The following is a 21,450-nucleotide window of genomic DNA, read 5'->3' as shown; positions in this document are numbered from 1 at the left end:
TGTTTGGTTTTTTTGTAATTCCTGTTCTTGGATTTCTGTGTATTGATGGAGAAATCAGAAAAACCAGGCCAGGTGGCTCACACCTGTAATCCTAGCACTTTGGGAGGCTGAGCCAGGAGGATCGCTTGAGCCCAGGAGTTTGAGACCAGCCTGGATAACATAGGAAGACCCATCTTTCCCAAAAATTACAAAAATTAGTCGAGTTTAGTGGTGCATGCCTGTGTTCCCAGCTACTTGGGAGGCTGAGGTGGGAAGATGTCTTTGACCTGAGAGGTCAAGGCTGCAGTGAGTTGTGACCGCACCACTGCACTCCAGCCTGGGTGACAGAGTGAGACCCTGTCTCAAAAACAACAACAACAACAAAAAATAACTGATAGATCCTAATAAAAATCTGTTTTATTCCCTGAGGCAGCTATAAGTTTGACTGCCTGTCACTTTCACCACAGCGGTTTTCCTGTCTCTAAGCCTTTATCTAAATTTTCAACTCACCTCCCAGTCCTATCACTCCATAGACATTACTTATTACTCCCCTAAGAAAATCAAAACTATTCAACCTGGGCTCTCCTGCCATTCTCTTTTGCTTTCTCTAGTTTTCTCTTTATTTCATCCGTTATCTTTGTCTCCTTCCTATGTTAGAGGAATGGTTTTCCTTTTCTTAGGCTGAGCACCCTCCACCCCAATACCTACACATGATAGCAGAGAGAACAGTATGTACAAAGGCCTGGGAGCTTGAAAGAGCAAAGTTGTGGAAAAATACAGATTTTCCTTTGTGGACAAGTGGGCTTTAGAGTTAAACAGGCCTGGTTTGAAGCCAGTTCTTCTCTACCACCTCCTACTTAAACGACCTTGAGTTCACTTCTCTCATCACACTTCATTTTCTTATCTTTAAAGTGATGAGGCTCATGCCTGTAATCTTAGCACTTTGGGAGGCCGAGGCAGGTGGATTACCTGAGGTCAGGAGTTCGAGACCAGCCTGGACAACATGGCCAAATGCCGTCTCTTAAAAACACACAAAAAAATTAGCCTGGCGTGGTGGCAGGCACCTATAATCCCAGCTACTCAGGAGACTGAGTGAGGCAGGAGAATAGCTTGAATCCAGGAGGCAGAGGTTACAATGAGTGGAGATCACATCACTGCACTCCAGTCTGGGTGACAGAGCAAGACTCCGTCTCAAAATAAATAAATAAATAAAGTGAAGAAAATGCCAGCTACTTCACAAGGTTATTGGGAAGTTTCATAGCATATGGTAAGCTCTCAATAAATGGTAGCTGTTCTTGCTGTTGTGGCTGAAGTAAAACTATGACAGTAGTTCCGCTTAAAATAAGGATTTGCTTATTCCTAGAATAAGCATTTGTTCATATTTATGCCTCTTGCATTAACTATGAATATAAGCCCTACAAAGTCAGGAACTCTGTCCTCATCTTTATGTTTTAAACACGTACCACATGCGCAACATATAAAGTAAATGTACATTATGTGTTGAATGAATGAATGGTGTAGCCTAATATATATTGATTGAATTGATAAAGTAAATTCACTTTTTTTCCAGCTTCCTGTGGATAATTAAAACCTTCCAAAGATTTTCAGATCACATTGTTAGGAATTTGCTTCCTTCCTGTTAACATTGTTTACAAATACTGGCTTTTAGCACATTATTTTTGCATGTTAGACTTGAGTGAAAGTATGGGTGTGCTTTTTAACATGTCATCAATAATAGTTAATTAATTGGCTCTTTTTTTCTTTCCTTCAGGGAGGTGGTACAAGCAAACTGTGTTCGCTGGAGAAAGAAGTTCTCATTTATGTGCAAAATGAGCGCAAGTGCTGCCACAGGCATCCTAGATCCTTGTATCTACAGAGTGTCTGTGAGGAAGGTATAAAAATAGCCTATTACTTCTTCCCTTTCAGGAACCATAATTAGTTCCATAGTCACTAGCTTGCTTTGTTTAGCTCTGCTTTATCTTTTTCATTAGAACTGTATATGCAGTTTCACTTCACACTTGCTGTAGTAATTAAAATACCATGGCAAATATGATGAAGAATCTGAGGTTATAAATTACAATTATTATTCAAGAATCTTCATCTCACTATACATATAAGTATTAATCTTATTTGTATTAGTTTGGGGACTATATATATCTATATCCAGTATTTGTTAAATACCTAGTTTTTATTAGGCATTGTTCTGGGAACTTTATGTGTAATATATCCAGTAACCCTGAAATTAGATGTTATTTTCTCCATTTTCAGGAAAACCAGCGCTCAGAGAAGTTACTTGCCCAAATTTACATAGTTAATAAATGGCAAAGTAGAGACTCAAACACAGTTTTCTGATTCCAAGTCTGTTTTCTTTCCTGTATATTGTCTTTCCCAGTGTTAGGTTGAAGCAAATTACCAATAATCTAAAAAAAATGGTAATTTCATATGGTTCAACTTTGTGTGTGTGTGTGTATGTATGTATGCATATGTTTTACTTACCAAAATAATACATATAATGGTCAAAAATTAAATAGAGAAGAAGGATTTAGAATGAAAGCAAGAGTCTCTGGCCTTGCTCTTTGCACTGGCCACGCCAGTTCTGCGTCCTTCTGTATCAGAATACCATTGCCATGGTGTTTTAAGTATATGAAATAGTTAATATGATATACTAAATAATATTTTAAGTATTATATAAAAGAAGCCATAAAAGAAAAATTGGTAAACTCAACCATATAAACACTTTATGCATTGCAAAATATAACATAAACAAAGTCTTAAATTAGGGGAAGATAGTCACAAATTGTGACAAAGGACGACTTTCCTTAGTATAGAAAGAGCACCTTCAAATAAATTAATTTTAAAAATCAACAACCCTTTAGAAAAATAGTCAAGGGGCAGAATAAACACTTCACAAAAAACTATAAATAGCTTTTAAACATAAAAATATGCTGAATCTGACACAAATTAAAACTACAAATTAGATACCATTTTGTACCCATAAAGTTGACAAAAATAAAAAAGTTTGATAGCGCACTCTGTTGCCTAGGACACAGGGAAGCAATCAGTGACCAGCCAATGGTACTATTGCAGGCACTGGGAGGACAGTGGTGAACTGGAATGAGTTTCTGCCCCCAAGGACTTTACTTTCTGGATGGAGTTGGGGGAGGTGTGATAGGAAAGACAGAGACCGTAAACATGTAGCCAAATAAGATTATTTGAGGTCATGATAAGTTTTATGTGTAGGAAACAATTCAGTAATGGAGAATAGCTTGGGCAAAGGAGATTATTTTAGAGAACTGAGGCAGGAGTCAATGAAGACTTCTCTGAAAGGTAACATTTGAAGAAGAGGCAACCATGTAAAGGTCTAGGGAAAGGCCATTCTAAAGGAGTAGGACCTGAAAGCAAGAAGTCCCTGTATTAGTTTCCTAGGACTGCTATAACTAAATAGCACACTCTGGGTGGCTTTAAACAACAGAAACTTATTGTCTCAGTTATGGACAACAGAAGTTCAAAGTCAAGGTGTCAGCAGGGCCATGCTCCCTCTGGAGGTGCTGGGGGAGAAACTCACACCTCTTGCCTAACGTCCAGCAGCCTCAGGCATTCATTCCTTGACTTGTGGATACATTATTCCATTCACATGATTGTTTTCTCCCTTTGTGTCTTCACATCATTTTCCCTCTGTGCATGTCTGTTTCTCTGTCAAAATTTCTTGTTTTTATAAGGATACCAGTCATACCGGATTAGGACCTCATTTTAACTTGAGTACCTGTATGAAGACCCTATTTCTGGCCAGGCATGGTGGCTCACACCTGTAATCCTTGAAGTTTGGGAGGCTGAGGCAGGCAGATTGCTTGAGCCCAGGATTTCAAGACCAGCCTGGGTCACATGGAGAAATCCCATCTCCACAAAGAATACAAAACTTAATCAGGTGTGGTGGCACGCACTTGTAGTCCCTGCTACTTGTGAGGCAGAGGTGGGAGGATCACCTGAGCCCAGAAGGCTGCAGTGAGCCGTGATCATGCCACTGTACTTCAGCCTGGATGACAGAGCCATACCCTGTCTCAAAAAAAAAAAAAAAAAAAAAAAAAAAGACCCTACTTCCAAACAAGGTAACATTCTGAAGTAAGGACTTCATGTCTTTTTTTGGATTAGGGAGACAGGGGACATAATTCAACCCATACCAGGCCCTACAGTATAATAAACATGGAGATTATTTTAATACTTCTGAAACTAATGGACTAGCTTGTTGCAGACCACCGCTCCCTCTAAAAACTATTAGAAAAGCTAGACAGAATATCCAAAACAGCTGCTTGAAGGCATCGGAAGCTACTGAGGTAGTCAGGACTTGAGGGGCTTAGAATCCATAGGGAAGGGAAGCATAGAGATAAGCCTGACATTTGGCATTGCTTTTACCCTCAAAGCATTTTTTGATTTGCAAGTAGTGGCAAAGAAGCTGCGTACAAAAGAATGAGCAGTGAAGACACTAAGTTGAGATTGCAGCAATCTTACAGGTCTAAAGGAACAAAAACTGGAATCTGGGGACCACCAGGGAGGAGGGGCCTTGGTAAACACCTCAGGTTTTCAGTTGGGACTCACTCTCTAAGAGTTTCAACCTACTAGGAAGAGTGTAACACATACAGATCAGCCTTACAAAGACTGAAACCCAGCCTCCAGTCACCTCAATCCCTTCTTAGATGAAGGTGATCTGCCTCTTCCTTACTACTTGCCAAAAGCAAATGTATGCCTTCTCCTATCACTCTGAACCTCAAATTATTTCTTCAAGTTTTCAAACACAGTTATCAAGCATATAAAGAGACATGACTACTTGACCAAAAATCAAAAGGAAGAGTATATGATAAAAAGCGACCTATGGAAGATACAGATTTTGGAAAGATCAAAGACAAACTTTTACAATAACTATAATTAGTGAACAAGATGGAGAATTTCATCAGAGAGCTAAAATTGTTTTTAAAAAAAAAGCAAATTCTAAAACTGAAAAGTACATTAACTAAAATTTAAAGCTAAGTAAATGAATAAAACTTCAACAGATGGATTTAACAGCAGGTTTACCATAACTGAAGAGAGCATTGGTAAATTGGAAAATAAGACAGAAGAAAATATTCAGGCGAAATCACAGAGAGAACAAGGGTGGAATACACAAGAAAGAAGGTAAGACATGTAGGAGACAGTAGAAAGGTCTAACTGTATAAGCCCTAGGAGGAGAGACAAGTGAGTGTGACTGAGAATCTTCTAAAACTGATCAAAGATAACAAACCACAGATTCAGAAGTACTGTGAACCCTATGCAGTGTAAACAGCAAGTCTGGCATGTTTAAATGACAAGACCAGCCTGGCTGCGGCGTGGGAAACAGAGAGGCAAAGTTATTGGTAGTGGGATTGGATGCACTAGATCAGGCCGGGCCTTATGAAAAGTTTACATCTAATTATAATTGGAAGTATTGGAGGATTTTAATAAGGAGGGACATCATCTTCTGTAAGATCACTTTTGCTGCTGTGTTAGATGAATCACAGAGACCACCTAGGTGTTTTTTGATAGTTGAAGGGAGAAGTGCTTATGTTTTGACATAGAGTTACAACATATAAATGGTCATTATTGTGCAGCCAGATATCCAACTAAAAATAGAGGATTCTGTTACTATGGACTGGGGGGAAATGGATGATTGGGATATGACTAGCATTCTTTCTACAGAGGTTGAGTGAAGGAATAGGTCCAGCAAACGAGAGTGAGAAGTTGCCAACGAGGTAGTAATAAAACCAGGCAATTGTGGTACTGTGGAAGTTTAGCAAAGAAAATGATGCAGCAAAGGAGGTGGAGTGGCCAAGCCTGTCACCTACCGCTGAGATGTTGAATAAGATGAAGACCGGGAACCTTTGGCTTTAACAAAATGAAGATCATTGGTAATCTTAAGAGCTATTACAAAGGGCTGAGCACACCTATAATCACACCTATAATCCCAGCAATTTGGGAGGCCGAGGAATGAGGACTGCTTAAGACCAGAAGTTTGAGACAAAACTAGGCAACATGGCAAGACCCCATCTCTCCAAAAAAAAAAAAAAAAAAAGAAAGAAAAAAAATTAGCTGGGTGGGGTGGCATGCACCTGTAGGCTTAGCTACTCAGAAGGCTGAGGTGGGAGGATCTCCTGAGCCCAAGAGTTTGAGGTTTCACTGAGCTATGGTCATCCCACTGCACTCCAGCCTGGTTGACAGAGAGAGACCCTGTCTCTAAGAAATAAAATAAATAAAAAATGAAAAAGAACTATTGCAGAGGGAAAATAAGGATGAAAGCCCAATTGGAGTGGGTTGAATAGAGAGTAGGATATAGCAAATATAGATAAGTCTTTTGATGAGTTTGGCTATAGAGGGGAGCAAATAAAAGAATTAGCTAGCAGAAACAAGGATCATCTGGAGAAAATTTTGTTTTCTTAAGGAAAGGCACTATTAAAGAATATGACAGTCACCTAATGAAAATGCGATCATTCATAATGGGGTAGATGTAGTAGCATGGCCACACCTGAAATCAGTGAAGCAGGGAAGGGGAGGAACAGCAAATATTCATGAATGATAATAGAGTTTATCATAGATTGTTCCTTAACATATTTGTATTCACCGCTTGAAAGATGGAAATGATAGATAATGCATTATGTATCTGATTTATGCAAAAAAGATGAGACAACACCATCCAGCAGATGCATTTTTAAAAGTAGGTAGGGAGTGGGGAGTTTGGCCCTAATAATGACAAAGACATATATACAAACACATACCATGTACTAGGTATTGTCCTGAGTGTTTTATACTTAATTCTCACAGCTGTACGAAAACAAGTCTAAAGATTTGACAAATTTATGTACAGTGACATATTTTAAGTTAAAAAAGACACATGTCTTTTTTTTTATTATTTTCACTTTGGTCAACCTTGTTCACCTTAGGTAAGAGAGTTTGTACTATACTAAATGTACACTTTTACATGCATAGAGTATCTCTTCAGTGATTCATAAAAACTGGTTGTCCCTGGGGGGTGGTTTCAAGTCCTGTTGAAATCTTTCTATACTATATTAGTATGCTTAACTAAGTAAATAATTTAACCTTTGTTTGGTGATTCAGGTTTTTGCAGTGAGTCCACAACACTTTTTGACCATTTCTTCTTCAGCGAATAGATAAAATATTAGCTTATGTTCTCACCATTTGTCTCATTTAGATTAAAGTGAAATGCTAAATAAAAATTCTGGTCATTTGGGGGGCTTGTGGGAGTCTTAAATAGTTGGATTTAAGATCATCAGAATTTTACTGTCTATGATATTTTCCAACATATATATGTCTACTTCAGAATTATTTGACATATTTATTTTTAAATCTTTTATTATATGATATCCTTACAGTATTTTATGTCTTTGGCAGGAATTAAAAGGTGGAAAAGCTTATGCAAAGGTAAGCAGATGTTCTTTAACTGCTTTGGAACGTGTAATGTTGCTTATTGCTATTTATAGGCTTAAAAATTAAATTGTTTACTCTTCTAATATCTGTTCAAGCTTGTCTCTTTTTATATAAAGCAACTTGGAGATTGAACAGTTGGATCTAACAGTAAATTATAGGCATAATCTTTCTAAATGCTGATTATGGGATGTTATTCTTTAGATTCAGCCTCCCTGCTCTAGAGGATGATCTCTAGTTTGCATTAAGCCATAGCATGTGATAATTCAAAGGATCTCACCTGGGAAGTGTGGCCAGGCCCACCTCCCCCCACTGTGAGAGGACCTGTCCTTTTTGCTGTCTTAGCACTCTGTGTATACATGATAAGTACTGCTGGTTTTTACTTTTGCTAGCTCTGTGGAATTACTAGTGGATGTGCTCACCTGTTTGCTGACTAGAAGGATTTAGTAACATTACCAGAAACTCACATAGTCCTTTTTAACTTCCAGTCTCTGTGAATGGTACCTCCATCAATCCAGTCACCTGAACTGAGAGATTGTACACTAGTCTTTTTTTCCCCTAACTTTTTAAATTTTGTTTTTTATTTTTGTAGACATGGGGTCTTGCTATGTTACCCAGGCTGGTCTCGAACTCCTGGCCTCAAGTGATCCTCCTGCCTTGGCCTCCCGAAGTGCTGAGATTACAGGCATTAACCACCTTGCCTGGCCCCCGTACATTAGTTTTAACCTCCATATTTACTGAACACCCTAAATCTAGTTGGTTGCAATGCCAGGATGTTCTTTGTTAAAGTAATAGAAAACCTTCCTCAACTAGAGATTTTTTTAATATTACCAAACAAGGAGATGTGAGATAGACTTGCTCCAGAACTGGTCAATCCGCTGACTGAAGAACATCATCAAGAAGTCATTATTTTTCTCTTTCCATTCTGCCATTCTCTGTGTGACGACTTTGTTCTTGGCCAGCTCCCCTTCTGGACACCAGCTGGCTGGCTGCTTAATTTTAAGTCAACACATTCACATATGACAAAAATCCAGCTGCTTCTCCCTGTATTACATTTTTTTGAGTGAAGAAACATTTTCTAGATGACCCTCAGAGGGTTTTCCCATACCTTTCATTGGCTGGAACTGGATTATACGCCCACCTTAAACTGGTTGTGGGCAATAGGAATGGATTGCCATGGTTAGCTTAAACTAATCACAGTCTAACAATGAGCTAGGGTTTGGGTTTCCTTCCTTGTACACATGGATGAACTGAGACTGGACACCTGAATAAAACCAGGGTTTTGTGACTGGGCGTGGTGGCTCATGCCTGTAATCCCAGCACTTTGGAAGGCCATGGTGGGAGGATCACTTGAGCCCAGGCATTCATGACCATCCTGGACAACATGGTGAGACCCTGTCTCAGTAAATAATTAATTAATTAACTAATTAAAAATAAATCAAGGCTTTGCTATCAAGGAATAGGAGGGCATTGATTCTGGGCTAGGCAGACAACAAGGTCTGCTGTAGTTGACCTGTCCTCTTCATTTTTCCCCTCTAAAAAGGTCTTGAAACCATACCTTCTCTCCATTCCCAGGGCCACTGCCTCAGGTTATGTCTTCATTATTTTTTATTTACAGCCTGCACTGGCCTTCTGTCTAGTCTCTCTGTCTCTGTTATCTCCCTCCATCCTCCATATTATTGCCAAAGTCATCTTTCTAAAATTAAAACGTGATCATATCATTCCCCCATTTTTAGTCCTTTAGCAGCTATTCATTGCTTATAAAGGAAAATGAAAATTTCTTAACCTGGCGTGTAAGACACATCTTGTCATCTCTACTGTCATCTGCACATGAACACACACATACACAATCATACGCTCATCCTTATGCCTCACACATACCACCCTCACAAACCTCCTGGAGTATCCCATGCTATCTTATCCTTTTGCTTTGTAACTTGATGTCTTTTCCTACCATTTTTATATTTCTCCCTCCTCTTGTCCTGTCAACTCATGTATCATTAAAGACTTAGCTTAGTCATCCCTCCCCACTAAGAAGTTTTCTTTTCCTCTGTTTCTTGTAACTGTCTCCCTCTATCACAGTACTTTCACACTGCATTAAGGAATCTGTTCACTTTTCTGTCCTCCCCTATTAAACTGTAAGAGTAGGAATGACTTCCATATTACCTGAAATGTAGATGCTGAAGATTATTTCATGAATGAATTAATATCTGTGACAAATACAGCTAGTGTTTATGTATAAATATGCCATTTCATGAGACAGTTACTCAGTGAAGCCAAAGAAAAAGTCATAAGGAAACATAGACTTTCTGGTTCTTCACTAGAATGTAAGCTCTTTGAAAGCAGAGTAGATGTCCTATTCATCACTGTTTCCCAGTGTCTACAACTGGGCCTGTCATATAAAAGATGCTTGATAATATTGACTTCACTCATTAGTAACTGTTAGCCTGAAATACCACATTGACATGCCCCACGTTTTAATATACTTTCTTAATAGGAGCTGTCTTAGTTAGTTTGGGATGCTATAGCAGATTACCATAGATTAGGTGATTTAAACAACATTTATTTCCCACAGTTCTGGAGGCTGGGAAGTCCAAGATCAAGGTGCTGGTGGATCCAGTCTGGTGAGGGCCTGCTTTCTGCTTTGCAGATGTCTGTCATCTCGTGGTGTCCTCAAATGGCAGAGAGCAGAGAAAAAGGAAGCAAGCTCTCTTGTGTCTTTTTAAAAGGGCATTAATCCATTCTTGAGGACTCCACTCTTGTGACCTAATTACCTCTCATAGGCCCTGCCACCTAATACCACCCTTTCGGGGGTTAGGGTTTCAACATAGGAATTTGGGGGGAACATAAACATGCAGGCCTAAGAAGCACTGATCAGATTCTCCCCTTTTTTAACTTATCGACAGTGTAATATAACAACATTACAACAGTAGGTGGTAAGCCAATGGGCTATTCTTTTATTCAACAAATATGTATTAAGTGCCAGACACTGTTCTTGGTACTGTTCTAAGTACTGGAGATACAGCAGTGAACAAGACAGACAAAAACCCCTGCATTTGTGGAGCTTACGTGCTAATGGGAGCAGGGGTCGTTGGAGGGACAGACAATAAGCAAATATGAAATATGTGTGTACGTGATGTGATGATAACTACTAAGGAGAAAAATAGAGCAGGTAAGGGGAGGAAGGTGGTAACTACAGGGTAAGGGAGGGAAGAGGGATGTGATATAGGATGGTCAGGGAAGGCCCCTTTAGAGAGATGACTTCTGAGCATTGACCTGAATGGAGTAAAGGAGAAAGCTATAAGAAAATCTGAGAGACAGCATTTCCAGCAAAAGAACAGTAAGTGCTAAAGGCCTTGAAGTGATCTTGGCATTTTCAAGAAACAGGACATTGTGGCTGCCAGAGTAAATGAGGAAAAGGAGGAAATGAAGTTGGTCAGGAGCAATAGGAGACTGCAGAGAAAACTCTTTCAAGAGGAACAAGATCATGTCCTTTTCAGGGACGTTGATGGAGCTGGAATCCATTATCCTCAGCAAACTTATGCAGGAACAGAAAACCAAATACTGCATGTTCTCACTTATAAGTGCAAGCTGAACAAATGTGATCACGTGGACACAGGGAGGGGATTAGCACACACTGGGGCCTGTCGGGAGGGGGCCGGGGGGAGCAAGAGCATCAGGAAAAATAGTTATTGCATGCTGGGCTTAATACCTAGGCAATGGGTTGATAGGTGCAGTAAATCACCATGGCAAACTATGTGACAAACATGCATGTCCTACACATGTATCCTGGAACTTAAAATAAAATTTTAAAAAAAAACCTCTTACAAGAAGTTTTGCTGTAAAGAGGGCCAGAAAAAAAAAAATGGTTCAATAGCCTGGAGAGAGATGTAGGGTGAGGTTTTGTTTTCTTTTGTTCATTAAAGTAGGAGAAAATCCAGCATGTTTGTGTGCTTTTGGGAACGATCCAGCAGAGTAGGGAAATTTTAGAATGCACAAGAGCAGAAAGAATAACTGAAGTGATTAACTTGAGTGGGCAAGAGGAGAGTGGTTGGCCTCAGACAGTACTGTAAGTGGGAAAGCAAGTATGTGGGCACAGATGCAGGTAGGTGAGTGGATGTCACTGGCAGAAAAAGCTTATGGAAGTTAAGTGCTCTTTTGATTGCTTTAATTTTCTGATTGAAATAGGCAGTAAGGTCATCAGCAGAAAGTGAGGATGAGAAAGCAGTGTTGGAGGGTCAAGGAGAAGGAAAATGTATGAAGTAGGGTGCACTGATAATGTGTGATCAGTCATGTGAGTCTTCACATGCCCGGTTGGATATGGCTTTGTCCTGGACATACCCAGGCTTTTTCTGCTGATCTTTTGCCCCTCCAAGAGAGGCAATAAGACAGCTGGGCGCAGTGGCTCACGCCTGTAATCCCAGCACTTTGGGAGGCTAAGGCGGGTGGATCACGAGGTCAGGAAATCGAGACCATCCTGGCTAACATGCTGAAATCCTGTCTCTACTGAAAATACAAAAATAAAAAATTAGCCGGGCATGGAAAATACAAAAAAAAAAAAAAAAATAGCCAGGCATGGTGGCGGGCGCCTGTAGTCCCAGCTACTCGGGAGGCTGAGGCAGGAGAATGGCTTGAACCCGGGAGGCAGAGCTTGCAGTGAACCAAGATCATGCCACTGCACTCTAGCCTGGGTGACAGAGTGAGACTCTGTCTCAAAAAAAAAAAAAAAGAGGCAATAAGACTAGAGTAACCATGTGTGAATTAGGTGGGTATTACTGCTGCTTGATGTGTGTTTGACTTACTGCATTTGGGGTTTGTGGTCCTTCGACTGCTCTCTGGGTTCTAATTCTTCATTCTTTTTGTATCAATTAAAAGGTGTTAAAATAATGCTCCAGCCTGCAATTAAAATATTCATCTCAAATGTGATTTATATGTGCCCACTGTGTGTTTTAAAACCCTAAGGCAAACAACTTAGAATCACAGCAGTTTTTGAAATGTATAATACTGTGAAATGTATAATACTTTTTGTTGTATATTTATGGAAACATGCTTAATAAATTGCAACTCAATTCATTTTTTGTTGTTAATAAAAAGACTACACTTAGTCATGTAGACTTAGCTTGCTCAAAAAATGATATAATGATAAAATAGGGTTGATTTGTTGTACCACATGGAAATGAGAAACAGGGTTGAGCAACATCAGAGGAAAGACTATACGGCAACCTTTGGCAGCTGCAGAAAATGGGGACTGAACCTGGGCAGTAATAACAAGAAGGAACAGGTTTGAGCTGAACTTCTGCACAGCAGCGGAGAGGGTTGATGTGGGGCAGAGCTCTGAGAAAGGGATGAATTAGGTTTCATAAAGAGAGATTCAGTTCAAGGATAATCAGCAAGAAGACACTGGTACCAAAGAAAATAGGTGATTCACTTAAGTCACTCCAGTTCTTGCATGGGGAGTAAAAACTTAATAACCTGCAACTATCTGCCTTCACCAGTGGTTAACTTGGCATAGAGCCTGACCCAGAATAGGGAGAGGAGAGTCTAATCATTCTTTTCTATGTGTATGCAAATTATCACTCTTGGTTTGCTAGTATTTCCCACAGGGTGTTGTGAATACCATTACTTGCAATGATTTTAGCTGTTTGATATACATTATTTTTACTTTAACAGTAATATATATTTTTAATGTATATAGAAAAAATATATTTACTGCATCAATTCTGATTTCAGAGATCCTGTTGCTGAAGACAAGAATAAATAAATAAATTCATATAAAAGGTGAACCAATTTAAAAACACAAAGCAAATAATAGAACAGGTATTAAGTTGTCAAAAATTACAAATAAATGAAGTTGGAGAAAACCTGTCCTAGGGTATGGGTTGAATATTTATTTTAAGGAGCATATGATAGAAGCCTACTAGATAGTCTATTAATATAATTCTCTTTCTTTTCATAGCTGGGCTTTGCAGATCTAAACCTGGCAGAGTTTGCTGGATCAGGAAATACCACTCGCCGCTGTTTACTGGAAGGCTATGATACCAAAAATACAAGACAGGATAATTCCATTCTTAAAGTAAGCACGTTTCAGGATTTACTTGTCAAGAAATAAGATTATCTGCCTTTAAATAAGCATATGTATATATTGTAAAGGACAAGATGTGAATCAATGCTGATATGATAAACTGACCATACCACTGAAGTATTCATCACCTAAGGAAAAACCCCATCTAAGTCACAAAAGCAGTGAAAAGTAACAAATGTTCACCTTCATGGTCCTAAGGTGTTTTTCTTTAATATTTTGAGCATTCAGAGAATACATACACCACTACAACATAAGAGTTCATTGGGAGGAAGGAGCATGATGAATTAATGAATACCTTAAAATGTTTGTAGCTCCCATAAGGTGATTTACAGAGCAGCTGTGATAGGTACATAGAAGCCACTGGGTTCTCTTGTAAACTAGTGAAGTGACAGATGGAACCCACTTCTGGGCATCTGCCCGGCTTTTTCCGAGTACCATCAGGAGCCATGTACTCTAGTAATGAGTGCGAATGTATACTTCATAGAGTTAATTGTAGTATTAAATGAGATTAATTGAGAAAATATTTGTAAAGTACTTTGCACCTAGGAAACTCCGTTAGATAAACCTTTTGCAGTGTTTCAGCTAGGTTACCCCATGATGGTAAGTTATCTAATAAGGAAGGAAAATAATTCTGAATAAAAACTGGGTGTTCAGAAGTTAGCGAAGCAAAGAATTACCTTATATTCTACAATTTTCAAACTTTTTTTGCAGCAAATCTTAAGCTCTGCACATATGAAAATGTGTAAAATGGTTATTATAGCCAGTCCAATGCATAAAATGGTTTTTGTAACCCTCACACGAATTTAGCAGCTGGAAAGAAAGGTGGGATAGCGAGTTGATATGGGAAGGAAAATGTTCAGAAGACAAGGAAGAAATTAGAAAAGTATCACAGTATAAACTTCTGTACACATCATGTTGATTATATAGCTTTGTGGTTTTATAACTCTAAGAAGTTTTCAAAGCACTTGCCCATATCTCCATGAGATGAACAGGGTTAGACAGATGAGAATAGATTGTTATTCACATTTTATAGATGAAGAGCTGAGACTAAAGTATCTCACAAAAGTAGTCAGTGGCAGAGCTGGGACCACAGCGCATATCTTCTGCTGCCTGGTCAGGGGTCTTATTTCTTATATGAAAAGATGGATAATTCTTCTCTGAATGACAGTGTTTTCGTTGGAAATTGAAATAACTTTTTAGTTTCAGACCCTCACATTCCTAAGAGCCAACTCACGGAGTGTTTCCTTCTGGCTTCCCATTCATCCTTCCACACCATCTCTCCCACTTTGTCCTACAAAAAAAAACATACTTTTTGAAGATTACACCATTCAGTCATAACACTCTCTCCTTTCCTAATCTCTGCCATCTCCTGACCCCTTAGGTACCTTCTCGCTCCTATCCATTGATGACTTAGCTCATGGCTCACAGTCTTTCTCTATATCTCTTCTCAGGTCATCATTTTTCCGTGGCTTCACCATCTGTGTGGGCGAGCTAGCCTTGTGGACTATCTTATCTGTATTTTTTTTCCTGATAGCTGATCATCTATGAGTCTAAGGCTTCTCAGTTCCTTAAACTCCCTATCTCCGGCAATATTTTCCTCCTCATCATCTCAGTTCCTACTCCCATGGTCACACTCTAGAGTCTAGACCTTTTTACTCCTAGAAACTTCAGCCCCCCAAAAAAATTCAATTTAAAGTTTTCTTCCTCCTACACTATCTGTTTCCAGTCCTCTTAGTCTCACTTAGCTGTCTTTAACCTTACCACTTTCCCACTATCCATCAGCCCTGACTTGCTTCCACTTCCCTCTTTATCCAGCTTAAATTTCATGGTCCATAAGGCCAGGAGTTCAAGACCAATCTGGGCAACATAGTGAGAACCCCATTTAAAAAAAAAAAAAATACTCCTGGCTCCTCTGTCCCTGTCTCCCTGCATTGTCTGAATAATCCCCAACTTTTGTTGAACTCAGTTATTAAATATCTATCCTTGCATGCCGAGCATTGCTGAAGAGAATCACACAACCAGACTAGCTGTCATTACTGAAGCCGTGCTCACTGCCATCTGGCAGTCATACTCTACTTCCTTCATATGCTTCCTTTCTCAATTTTAGATATTCTATCTCATACCTTTTTTCTCCTCGTATCCCAACACACTATTCCTGCTCTCAGATACTGGCCTTGCCTTATCCTGTTGAGAAAACAGAAGCCATTAAACTCAAATTCCCTCATCTTCCCATCACAGACTTTACCTGCCTCTCCTGCCTTATCCTTTTTGTCTCCTGTTACAATGGATGGCATGTCCCCTCTCCTATTAGAAGTCAGTCCTTCCTCTTGGCTTCTGGAATCCAAAGTTTGCCTAACCAAGAGCTTTACCCCTTAGATTATCCCCTCTTCTCATCATCTCTACCTCGAATGAACCATCCTCATCAACATATAAAGAAACAGCTCCACTATCTCCCATATTTATTTTAAAAAAGGACAAAAATTAATCTCTCATCTTCTCCAACTACTGTCTCACATCTCTGTTCTACTTCACTATTCAGTTCCTTAAAAGCTGTATGTGCCACCTCCATCTCCTTTCTGAGACATCCATGATATTCAACAGTGCAGTTTTGATGGAGTTGGAAAGCAGACCTCAGGGTTCTATGAAAGAAGAGATGATGAGGAAATCAGTGCAGTAGGATAGATTTGCCATTTAAAGAGAAAAAGAATAGTCATGGAGGTGCTGGGGTGAGGAGATAGGAATGAAATAAGTTTATATAAGATACATGTCAGCCATTAACTGGAGAACATACAACAATGTACATATCATTTTATTCATTAAGACTATGAATTTTGCTATGTGCAGCCCTGGGATCACATCTCAGCTCTGCCCTTTACTAGTTATCTGGTTTTTAAAATATCACTTAATCTCCTGAGGTTAAAATGAAAATATTGTTCTCTCATAGGAATACTGAAAATTAAAGGAAATAATGCATATTAAACACGTAGCTTATGCCTGGCACATAATGAATTCTCAAATCATGATTGTTGTTAATGTTACTGTTACTGTTACCATTATCATTATTATTCCCATAAGAACATAAAGAGGTCCTATGACTGACTGTTAAAGGTAGTCAGCAACTAGAGAATAGCAGCATCTTAGAAAGTATTAGAAAAGCTTTAAATCCTGACTGGGCACAGTGGCTCACACCTATAATCCTAGCACTTTGGGAGGCCAAGGTGGTAGGATCACTTGAGGCCAGGAGTTCAAGATCAGCTTGGACAACATAAGCAAGACCCCATCTCTACAAAGGAAAAAAAAAAAAAGAATTCACCAGGTGTGGCATGCACCTATAGTCCCAGCTACTCAGAAGGCTGAGACAGGAAGATCATGAGCCCAGGAGTTTAAGACTGCAGTGATCTGTGATAGCACCACTGCACTTCAGTCTGGGTGACAGAGCAAGACCTTATCTCAAGAATTTAAAAAAAAAAAAAAAAAACTTTGAATTCTGATCTAAAGCTGGAACAAAGGCCAGAAGCTTTTTACCCTTAGAAGCCACCAGCCAGCATCCCTTGAAACATCAACGTGGCAACTTGAAGGAAAACATTACCAGACACTTAGGCACCACAGAAATTTGGGAGTAAAGACAGATAGATTAGCATGGCCACACACCCACAGGATTATTACTGATGAATTATTATTGCTATTTGTTTCCATTATTTCTGTTCTGATTTTTGCAGTTTTGAGGTTTTGAATGTTAAAAATTATTTTAATCTATATGGAGCAGTAATTTAATATTGAATATAACCCACTTCTTTTTTTTTTTTTTTTTTTAATAGAGACAGGGTCTTGCTCTGTTGCGCAGGCTGGATGACCATAGCTCACTATAACCTGAAACTCCTGGGCTCAAACAATCCTCCTGCCTTAGCCTCCCATGGATATAACCCAATTCAACAATCATTTTAGTTAATGCTTTCCCAATAGAAAATATCAGACTAGGTGCTGTGAAGGAAGCATTTTATAATTTTTTATAGTCATGATGTTTCTTGTTTTATGTTTAGGTTTTGATCAGTATGCAACTGATGTCTGGTGACCCATGTTTTAAAACGTAAGTTGATACCCAATAAGTGGATTATGTATCTAAAAGTATAAGAAATATTTATTTGTTTAAATTTTTACATTAATATTTTGTAGTGCTTATGGGAAAATACCAGTTAAGAGATAGTTTCTTCCGTGGGAGACTGACCTGACCCTCTTAGAAGTTATGTTTACCTATTACCAAATGAATTCTCCATACTCTAAATTATTAATGCTATAGGTCTTTTATCATCTTCAGGTTTTGGGTAAAATTATATAAACAAAAATTTTTAATACAGCTTCTGTGAACATACTCATTTCTTCAGTAAATACCTATCAAGTGCCTTACCAGGTGCTAAGCCATATTCTAGATACTAGAGAAACCGCAATGAACAAAATAGGTTAAGTCCTTGCCATCCTGGAGCTTATATTCTAAGAGGAAAATGGACAATAAGCTAACAAGTAAATACATAATACACCGATGGTCATAAGCGCTTTGGAGAAAAAAGATGGGAGGGCCATGGTGAAGAGAAGTGTCACTATTACATATATAGTAGTCAAGGGAGGCCCCCCTGGTAAAGATGATATTTGAGTAGAGACCTGAAGGAGGTGGGAAGCAAGTCACACCGGCATTAGGGGAAAGAGCATTTGAGGTAGAGGAAACGAGGACAGAGACCTTGAGGGAGAAGTGTTCTTGGCACGTTCAAGTAGCTGCCTGGAGAGCAGCAGGTCTAAAGCAGGGTGAATAAAGAGGCGGGTGACAGGAGATGAGGTCAGATGATAAGGAGTCTTGTGGCCATTATAAAAAGGACTGCCACTCACACTCTGAGTGAGATGGAAAAGCTATTGGAAGTTTTGAGCAGAGAAGTAAAATTGTCTGACTTGTGGCTGCTGGATAGGGAATAGACAATCTGTAGGAGTAACAAAGGGGACAGGGGCACAAATAATTAGATAAAAGGCTATTTCAGTAATCCAAGGTTTTGAGCCTGAGTAACTGGACAAATGGCACTTTCATTTGTTGAGATGAGATAACAAGTTGGGAGTTTGGGTGTCAGACATTTTAAATTTGAGATCCCTATTTAACATCCAGCGGGGCATGTCAAGTAGGCAATTGGATAGATCAACTAGAGTCCAGTAGGGAGATCTGGGCAGGAGATAGAAGTGTGGAAATTATTACATCATTCGCATACAGGTAGTAATTAAAGCCATCAGACTTGAATAAATAACTGGAGGGAACGAGTAGAAATGGAAAAGGACCAGAGACTGAGGTGGGGACACCCCAGCGTGTTAGAGGTCAGGGAGACTGGGAAGAAGAAGGAGCAAAGAAACCATGAGTGTGATCGGAGGAGGAAAGCAAAGCAGAGTCCTGTCCTGAAAACCAAATGAAGAAATGGCCTCAGAAAGGCAGGAATAAGCACCTGCATCACACGCTGCTGTAGTGGATTTCAGAAAATGAGGACTGAGGATTGACCCTTGGAATTTGCAGTGCAGAAACTGTTGATGACTTTGGCAGGCACTTTGGTAGAATGCCCTTAGACTAAAGCCTTTTGAGCATGGGTTAAAGAGACTTTGGGAGGAGAAAAATTGGAGACAGTGAGTATAAACAGTTCTTATGAGGGGTTTTGCTGTAAAAAAGAAACAGAAAAATGGAGTCATAAGTAAAGAGAGGATTTGGAGTAGGGCAGGTTTTATTCATTTTTAAGATGGAAGATGGTATAGCATATTTGAGTACCAATAGTATTGGCTCAGTAAGAGGGAGAAACTGATGATCCAGAAAAGGGACTGTTGCTAGAACGGCATCCTTGCATTGTTGGAAGAGAGGAAGGCTGAGAACGTAGCTACTGACGCAGGTAGAGGAGAAATGGAAACATATAGAAGTTCTTTTCTAATTGCTTCTGATTTCTTAGTGCAGTAGGAAACAAGGTGCTCATTGAAGAGCAAGGACAGGGAAGACAGAGGAAGGGGTTTGAAGAAAGGAGAAGGTATGCAGAAGTCTTACAGAGTGTCAGCATGAACGGAATGGGAAATGCAGGATTGCTTCTCAGCAGCCTTGAGGACACTTAATGATTGAAAATGAAAGTTCATTGATATCATTGAAATATCAGAAAAATACACATAGAAAACCAAAGAAAACATTACCTCCCTGTATATCAACTTCATGTTTTTAATAGCTGTAACTTAGAAAGCAACACCTAGCCAGGCGCGGTGGCTCATGCCTGTAATCCCAGTACTTTGGCAGGCTGAGGCAGGAGGATCACTCTACAAAAAATACAAAAATCAGGCATGGTGATGCATGACTGTGGTCCCAGCTACTTGGGAGGCTAAGGGGAGGATTGCTTGAGCCTGGGAAGTGGAGGTTGCAGTGAGCCGAGATTGCACCACTATACACCAGCCTGGGCAACAGAGCAAGCCCCTGTTTCAAAAAAAAAAAAGAAACAATTCTTGATTAAAACCACACATCTTCCTATAACTTAGCCTTCCTATGCTGTCTTCTCAGAAACCATGGTTTCCTGACTCCTTTATTTTCTGCTTTCTTGGGATCAAACCAATTTTGCTATACTATTTTTGGTGTCTCGGGTAACAGTTTGTTTTTCTAGTGGAGTAGGATTTAGGGTAAAATAAGAGAATGAGCAGCAAAACTTAGCAGAAGAAAATAAATTGATCATTCCTTCTCATGAACTTTTTATGGATATTCCCTTTCTTGCCCTTTCTCTGCTCTTTTCTCTCTCTACTTAAACTCACATACTGAAGAACTTGAAAATAGATCATCTAATGTTTTCTGTTATCTCCATAAATTTAATTCTGACAATCTGGAGTTTATATTTACAGAGAAAGATTTTTATAATTCATAAAAATAAGCAGACATTACCTAATTCCAAATACTTAAAAGTATTTTTTGAGAATCAAATCCTCAATAGTTTTTCTTTTCTCTTTGAAATTGTTCAAATGTCATTGAAAAAGGGGAAATTCTAACACATTCATATACTTGCACATCCTGAATATGTACTGAAGAGAAAAAACATTTTAGCTACTGATGTAAAAAGTAAATGCATTTTATCAGGTTATATTTAAATATATATCAAATATGTAAAATCACATTACTTTAGAGCTGAAAAGAATGTTGGAAGTTGTCTAATCCAGTGATTTTTTTTTCAGATTATTTAGCTACAAAATCCTGTGTTCGAATATAATATGAGGCCAGGCATGGTGGCTTATGCCTGTAATCCCACACTTTGGGAGGCCAAGGCAGGTGGGTCACTTGAGCCTAGGAGTTCACGACCAGCCTGGGCAACATGGTGAAACCCTGTCCCTACCAAAAAATAACTTAAAAAATTAGCCAGGCATGGTGGTGCACCTGTAGTCCCAGCTACTCAGGAGTCTGAGGTGGGAGGATCACTTGAGCCCAGGAAGCGGAGGTTGCAGTGAGCCAAGATCATGCCACTGCACTCCAGGCTGGGTGACAGAGTGAGACCTGTCTCAAAAAATAAAGCAAATATATTATGAATCCTAGTATATAAAATTTTACTCTATATCCCCTCCAACTTAGGTAAGATGAGAATAAATTTTCTACTGGGCACTCTCCCCTATCTGTTTCTACAAGACCCTAAAAGATATCATGAAACCAGTTTTAAAAGTGTTGCTGTAATCCAAGTTCTTATTGTACAGATGAGGAAACTGAGGCACAGAGCAATCGAGTGACTTTACTGAGTATCTTTGTCCAGTACGAAGATATAAATAACTGCTGGAGGGCTTCATTCTACTATTCTCTGCTTTTGTCTATCTTTAAATTTTTCATGATATAAATTTTTTTAATTTACTTGAGAAACAAGAGTACAGCAGATCCTTAGTCTCAAGTTTAAATCCTAGTTTTAATATTTTCTGAGCAG

At 39.1% G+C, this 21,450-nt stretch overlaps 1 protein-coding gene across 1 annotated transcript in view; it reads left to right on the top strand.

Moving 5' to 3' along the window:
- The window catches only part of EEIG2 (EEIG family member 2), a 70,974-nt gene that overhangs the window by 33,832 nt on the left and 15,692 nt on the right, over nucleotides 1–21,450 (top strand). Inside the window, 4 exon segments of the mRNA NM_001261603.1 lie at nucleotides 1,751–1,871; nucleotides 7,393–7,422; nucleotides 13,382–13,498; nucleotides 17,548–17,594. Of these exon segments, the coding sequence (NP_001248532.1) occupies nucleotides 1,751–1,871; nucleotides 7,393–7,422; nucleotides 13,382–13,498; nucleotides 17,548–17,594 (315 nt within the window).

This window comes from Macaca mulatta, chromosome 1 (assembly GCF_049350105.2).
Source record: "Macaca mulatta isolate MMU2019108-1 chromosome 1, T2T-MMU8v2.0, whole genome shotgun sequence".
Lineage (NCBI taxonomy): Eukaryota > Metazoa > Chordata > Mammalia > Primates > Cercopithecidae > Macaca > Macaca mulatta.
This window is presented reverse-complemented; position numbering and strand designations above follow the sequence as displayed.